A 7,186-nucleotide genomic window follows, 5' to 3' on the forward strand; every position below is an offset into this window, starting at 1 on the left:
GAGGAGTGGATTGATTGTCCATAGCTGCCCCGTGCTTCTGAAGTGAGTGGGGTGGAGCGACACCAGCCAGAGCTGGACCCCTTGTCTGGGATCCAGGTTCGGCTTAGAAGGATCCTGAGAGGGTAGGCATTAGTGTCTGTAGTCCGAGCTGGAATGAATTCTCTGACAGCCAACTCCAGTCCCAGAGGACTGCCGGCCCCGCCAGCCACTGCTGCTCTGCAAGGAAGCATCCCCTCGGCGCTGTCCACTTACCCGGCCACATTGAAAGAGCAGGTTCGGTGCTACTACTTCCTGACCACATGCCCTGTCTCAGGCTCAGCCCCTGCCCCTACAGGATGGAAGGCCACTTGGCAGTGCTCTCAAGTGCTGCCCAGATCCTGTGACTCTGAAGCACCAGCAGGATTGCGACCCACTTCTCAAAGGCTCCCCATCTGTTGTTCTGTGAAGCTTTCACAAAAGCCCTGCCAAGTGGGAACTTTTCTTCCCATTATGTGGGGAAGAACAACCCTGGAAAGACAGCAGCTTCCTATGGCCACATACAGCTAGGGCTTAAGCTCAGGCCTTCCAGACTCAAGAGCCACGGCCTCTGGAAAGGTGTGGGTGAACGTCCAGTCCTTTTCCTCTTGTCTAGCATGCTGAGAAGAACCTCTGAGCTCGGGGTCACCTTCTCTACCTTACTCAGATTTCCTGTTTGTTTTGAAACAGTATCTGGCTACAAGGCCTAAGCTGGCCTTGAACTCTTACACTTGAACCGTCCTCCTGTGTCACCTTCCAAGTAGCGAGGGCTGTGGGTACTCACCTCCATGCCTCGTCCACTCGCGGATTCCTTTCCTGCTGAGAAGCACACAAATTCAAAACTGTATGATGAGCATAAAGAGAGGAGAAACGGGAAACCAGGGCTAAAATGAACACCTAGAATGATCACTCAGAAGTCCTGTACAGGGCAGTGGCTAGTGTGGCCGAGTACCCACCACTGGAGCCAGGAAAATGAAAAGACTAGGAACCACAGTCTTGCTCCGGGAGCCTTCCCTGGCCCCTGGCAGGAATAGAAGGCGACAGTCCTGTGCATCAGGACTGAAGTTTTTCATGTTGAAATATCACATGCCACTTAATAACAGGGATACACTGTTGTGTGAACGTCACAGACTGGAACAACCATGATATCACTAGGCAGGAGATCACCGTGGACATGTGGCCTGCTGCGGAGCAGAACATCTGTGTGTGGTCTGTGACTTTACTCACAGACCTGCAGGGGTTAGGAAGATAGAGCACAGAGGTCCCCCACCCCCATCTAAACCCATTGGCAGACAACTGGAGCACCTCTAACCTCAGACTGCCTCGTGGCTTTAGCTAGTCCTGAGGGGTGTGAGGAGTGGAGGTCACCTCAGTTTGAATCCCTTTATCCACCATCTCTACCCACTGTGGCCCACCCTAGCTCACACCCCCTCCACCGGTGGAGAGCTCTCTTCTCTTCTTATGACTATATGCCACCGATGCCAGGCCCTTGAGATTCCATCTCCATTGCTGGAGTCATCTGAATCCAGACTTCTCTTCCAGATGCAGCTGCCATCTTGCTGGATGAACAGAACAAGAGACCTTGCAGGAAATTCCTGCTGACAGGTATGTGCTCAGCTCTGGTCCTTACAGACAAGCAGCATCTTGTCTGGCCTGCATGGCACCCGGTAGTGACTCCTCCAGTCCCTGCCACCATCCTGAACCACTTTGTAGTTTTGGCTTTGACTGACTGGTCAGTTAAAGCATCTCCAGGAACGTGTTCTCACCTAAAGACCTTCAGGCGTAGGCTGTGGTTTTATTGACTTACTTAGAATAAGAAGCTCTGGGGAAAGTGAGCCAGGGAACACTACTGAGGTCATAGACCAGGTGGTTAGGTTAGCCAGGAAGCCTGATCTCCTGCATCTCCCTTCCCAGCTGGGAGAGGTAGAGACAGGGTGGGTTTAGCCATCCCAAGTTCAGGGTGCTCGGTGCTCTCTTGAGTACTTAGTGAGTACATAAAAGTGAGTATAGAGCTGGGTGTGGTGTACTAGCCCAGCATGCTAGTACTTGGGCAGTGAAGGCAAGCCCGGCCAAGGCTGTGTAGAAAGCCCTGCATTTAGAAAAAAATCACACACATACAGGAGAGAGAGAGAGAGAGAGAGAGAGAGAAAGAGAGAGAGAGAGAGAGAAAGAGAGAGAGAGATAAGCAAGTAAGGGATACAAAGACAGTTAAGGAGTTAAGGATAGGAAGTCAGACAATCCAGGAATACCTAGTTTCCATACCCATTCTTAGGCCTATGTGCTCTGCTAAGGGTCTAGCTTTGAGTTTCCTGGCAATCAAAGCAAAGCTGAAAACCACAGGATTCACATAGCGCTGGGGAAGGCACTGCTGTGAGAGCAGGGAAGCTGTCTCAGGAGACAGTGCCGCCTGACAAGTGGCCAGCAGGCCTGCAGGTAAGGGTCCCCCACAGACTCACCTTGACATGCTTGTGCTGCTGCTAGGTTGCTCTGCCGAGGATGCCACTGATCCATAATTTTGAAAGCCATGATTCAAATTCCTTGATTGATAATAGAAAGTCATCCAGACATTGACTTCTGCTTGGCAAAGCTGCCCCCAAGTTCTCTGAGTTCTCAGGCAGAGCACCAGGTGGGGCCGCAGCGTGTGTGGTGAGCTGGTCTAGAGAGGAAGCATGAGCCTCTCAGGAATCCACGTGGCGCTCATTGAGCCCCATGGCCTGGACTGGTGAGGATGGCCTAACACTGGCAGGCTTCGGGGGAACCTCATGGATACTCCTTGCAAAGCATCAGGAATGGGCGTGATGGGCCAGGCTGGCACCTCAGGCCACTGAGTGTGAGCAGGACCAGAGAGTCTGGCTTTTTGTTCCAGGCTGGGGGTTGCTACTCTAGATCAAAAAATCTTGCCCCTAAAACTCAGAGTTTTAGTAAAAACTCAGTAGAACCTTCCTGAGTGGAGAGTAACGGTCTTCCCATTGCAGGCCAGTGCGACTTTGGCTCCAACTGCAGATTTTCCCACATGTCAGAACGAGACCTGCAGGAACTGAGCATCCAGGTGGAGGGTACGTAGGGGTGAATCAGAATTGGGGGCTGGAGACGGGAGAGGTTCTAATAGCAGGAAACTGTTCTATGCCACCCCTCTTTCCCTTCCAGCATGTTCTATATGAATAAGCCTCTGATTGCCCAGGCTAATGGAGAGGCCCTGAGCTGCCCCATTGGGTGGACATCAAGAGCAGGGCTGTGTTCCTTGGGAATGAAGCACAGGTGACTTCTTCCCAGCACCCAAGGGCATGCACTCAGCTCACCTGCTAGTCTCTGTTGTTCCTGGATGCTCCCTCCCTCCAAATGCCCTCCTTCTCTACCTCTGCTCCTTCCTCCCTCCGCAGTCAGGAAACACGAGTCCCCACTCAGCACCAGCAGATGACAGAAGTCTGCAGAGAACACTTCCCTACTAGACTGGTGGCACACCTGTAGTCTCAGACTTGGAAGGTGGAGACAGGATCAAGAGTTTAAGGTTGTCCTCCTGAACTTGAACTACATAGCTAGTTCAAGTCAGAATATACATGAGACCTGCCTCCCTCCCCAATAAGCCACTTTTCCTGTGCTCAGGTTCCCACAGCCTGTCCTGTGGCTTCCATGAAAGCTGGCGTGTCTGCCTTGGATTCTGCTGCTCGTTCCCAGTACAGATCCTGGAAGTCCCTCTTGGGTGATTGTCACCATCCCCTGTAGCTCCTTACTGAACAGGTGGAGAAAATGAGCCAGCATCCAGGCAGAAGGACCTGCAGTCTGGCACCTCCGGGGTTTCCAGGAGCTTTCCCAGGGAGGAAGTGAGGCCACATGGGGCCAGCCGCACTGGACATGTACTCTCGGAATGGTTGGCTCACAGTGGAAGGAACACAGGCCACAGAGCCTGAGCAGGAGGCCATGTTTAGTGGAAAGAAAGATAAGGTGAGGCCTGGGGCAGCTGACAGTTTAAATGGCACTGGTTCTGTCACCGCCCCTGGAACCTTGGAGACAGTAATGGTTGTGAAGATGAGTGAGATGACACCTGTGGAGTCCGTGTAGAGCCTGGTCCTGAGCGAGTTCATCTTTCCTAGCTCAAGCCCCATCCCACACTAGTGAGAGCCTCACACACACCAGCTTGTGTGAATTCTTTCCATTCATTAGAGAACCAAGGCTATTCCCTTGCCTGCAATCAGACTTGGCAGGTGCGAGCTGCGATTCAGCCCCATTCTACAGTCCACAGGGCCTCCTGCATCCCGGATTGAGACACCTTGAGAATTCAGCCCTGCGTTCATTGTCCTGCTTCTAGCTCCCCAAGGCTTGGAGACAGCAGTCATGTCTCACAGAGAGCAGAGCAAAGCTTACACCACTGAGTCACTGGGGACAGAGGAGCTGGGCAGCTAGTGGGATGGAGGAGACGGACCTTCTCCTGACCTGCTGGCTCACTTCCCCTGACAGGCCAGTGGGGGTGTGGCCTTACCCTTTGTCGTTCTGTCCCCAACAGAGGAGAGGCGGGCCAGAGAGTGGCCACTGGAGACCGCTGAGCTTCCTGAGGGTCACCTGGAGGACTGGCTGGAGAAGAGAGCCAAGAGGCTGAGCTCAGCCCCAAGTATCAGGTACAGGCCCCAGGGTTGTCCCTCCTCCTTTCTCATGGAAGTGTCCTGAGCCAATCTGACCATGAACCCCCACTACAGACCTTCCTGGAGGTGTGGCTCCACTGGGAGATGTTGGTTTCTCAAACCCCAGCTAGAGGGAGTTGCACTGGAGAATTGCCTGGTCCTTTGGCCCTTCTTTTAATAGCTCACCCCATATGGCTGAAGGAGAGGCTAGTGGCTCCACACCTGGCATGGCAAAAGGTCAGGGCCTGCCTGTGGCAGCTAAGCTCCCTATGTCCCTGGGGCTCAGTGTCCCCAGTAGGGCCCTGGAAGAAAGCAGAGCAAGGGGATGACAACAGGGTCATTGTCCCACTGCATCCCTGAGAACTCAGGATGCTCTGAAGTGGAAATCTCTCCCTTCTTATACAGGTACTAGCTGAGCCAGGCACTATTAGAGTGGCCGTGTGCTCCTCTCTTTGGAGTCAGTGTGGTCCACACTTCACCTCAGCAGACAGGGGCAGGAACATCTGCAGCCACGAGGTGACACAGCCAAAGGCAAGGCCACAGGCCCCTCCAGGTGTTAGAGGTAGAGGAGGAGGAAAGGATAAGGCTGGTTTGAGAGCTGGGTGGGACTTTGTACAGACGGCCTCTGATTTTTAGACCCAATGTATCGCTATGCTGTGGCCTCAAGGGACAGTGGCTTACTATGTTACAATGTCTGTCAGACATTCTGTGGGTGAAAACGTCCCTCCAGGCTCTGCCATGGAGGAAGGCTGAGGGTTAGTATTGTGTTTAAAACTGTTGTTTTACATTTATTTGGGAGGAGGTGGTGTGCACGTGCACACACACACACACACACACACACACACACACACACACACACGCCACAGCATGCAGAAGGGAGTCAGGACAGCTCTTAGGAGGCAATTCTCTCCACCCTGTGGGTTCAGGTCTGCAGACTTGGTGGCAGAACCTTCACGCTGAGCTGTTCTCCAGCCCTGCTGTGCATTTTAAAATCACCTTTGTGCAGGGTGGTGGCGCCCACTTTATTCCAGCACTCGGAGGAGAGGCAGGCAGACCTCTGTGAGTTCGAGGCCAGCCTGGTCTACAGGGTAAGTTCCAGGACAGCTAGGACTGCTATACAGAGAAACTTGTCTCAGAAAGCCCCCCCCAAAAAAATCACGTTTGTGTTTTACCCCTCAAAAAAAAGTGGTTTAATTTTTATGTGTATGGATATTTTGCCTGTATACTTGTCTGCGTACCATGTGTGTGCATTGCCTTGGAGGCCAGAAGAGTTGGATCCTGGGAGCTGGAGTTTAGATGGTTGTGATAGGTGCTGGAGAACAAACCTGGGTCCTCTGCGAGAGCAGCCAGTACTCTTAACTGTTGAACCTCCTCTACAGCCCCATCTTACTTTCAGCTCAAACCTGTACCCTGTGTCTGTACCCCATTTTAGAAACATAGTATAGATACAACTTAGATGGAATATGACACCCCTTTCTTCTGGACTCATTTGAAGAGATCGAGGCTCTTTCAACAGTGTCCAGGGGTCATGCTGGTCAGAAGCCCACAGGGTGCTCATTCTGAGCCCACCGTAAGTGTTCCTCTGAGCTTTCTACTTGGTAACTGTGATGTAGCAGCTGCTTACTCCACTGTTCTTCCTTAGCAGTCCCCTTCCGTGTGAGTGACAGCCTGGGCACATTGGGGCGGTGAGAAGGGTTCAGGAAGACCCTGTCTCTGAACTTGAGTTAGTGGCAAGCAAGTAGAGACAGCATGCCCACAGTCCCTGCCTGAGTACAGACAGACAGACATGCCCAGAGTGGATACAGGAGCAGCGGATGATACGGGAACTGAGGATGAACAAGAAGCCCAAGTTGCCACTAGAGGTGGCGGCCACACGATGGCTCGGTTTGCTGTTCGCGGTGTGTCCTATACATGGTCCCAGGCACTCAGAGCCTGGCACACACTTGGGCAACTCTGGAGTTTGCTCTTCCTGCTGCTTAGGCCCCGGCTCCTCTGTTAAGGTGTTCAGGACTGCCCCAGGACCACCACTTCAGGTGCTGGTCCGAAGTGACAATGGCAACGACTTGGTGGGGAAGTTGCCATCCTAGGTTCGTAGAAGTTCGAATCCTGATTCCTGGGCCACTCTCCTCCTAGCCACTTCCAGGGAATTGCTTTTCTCTTAGCTGCCTGTTGTCTCTTTCTGCCCAACCACTCACCCGAGGGCGCCAGGCAAGATGGCTTTTTTCCTGGGCAGAGACACTCATGCAGCCTCGAAAGGAGTTGATGAAAGGAGAGGTGATAGTTTACTCTGACATGTGTCCCCAGCATTGGGTTCTGCCTCTGCATCTCTGGACTCACCGTGGGTTTTCCTGTTCTGTCTCACATCCCCAAGAGGAGCTGTGTGAGAGCAGTGTTCCCTTAGCCCCTGACTGTCCTCTGCAGCCCTTGCAGCCCCACCGGTTTTGAAAGGCACCTTGGCCCCAGGCTCTACCCCATCTGAGACCCTGCGATGTCCATTGAGATTGAGGTATCTTCTTGGGACCCAGACTCAAAGGGACAGGGCCTGGGGACAGCAT

The 7,186-nt window shown here is 53.0% G+C and overlaps 1 protein-coding gene across 3 annotated transcripts in view; it reads left to right on the forward strand.

Moving 5' to 3' along the window:
* The window catches only part of Zmat5 (zinc finger matrin-type 5), a 29,027-nt gene that overhangs the window by 19,250 nt on the left and 2,591 nt on the right, over window positions 1-7,186 (forward strand). For all 3 annotated transcript variants that reach the window (XM_075944136.1, XM_075944138.1, XM_075944137.1), the window contains exons 3-5: window positions 1,558-1,620; window positions 2,991-3,071; window positions 4,517-4,628. In XM_075944136.1, the coding sequence (XP_075800251.1) occupies window positions 1,558-1,620; window positions 2,991-3,071; window positions 4,517-4,628 (256 nt within the window). The remainder of the gene's footprint in view (window positions 1-1,557; window positions 1,621-2,990; window positions 3,072-4,516; window positions 4,629-7,186) is intronic.

Source organism: Microtus pennsylvanicus, chromosome 12 (assembly GCF_037038515.1).
Source record: "Microtus pennsylvanicus isolate mMicPen1 chromosome 12, mMicPen1.hap1, whole genome shotgun sequence".
NCBI lineage: Eukaryota > Metazoa > Chordata > Mammalia > Rodentia > Cricetidae > Microtus > Microtus pennsylvanicus.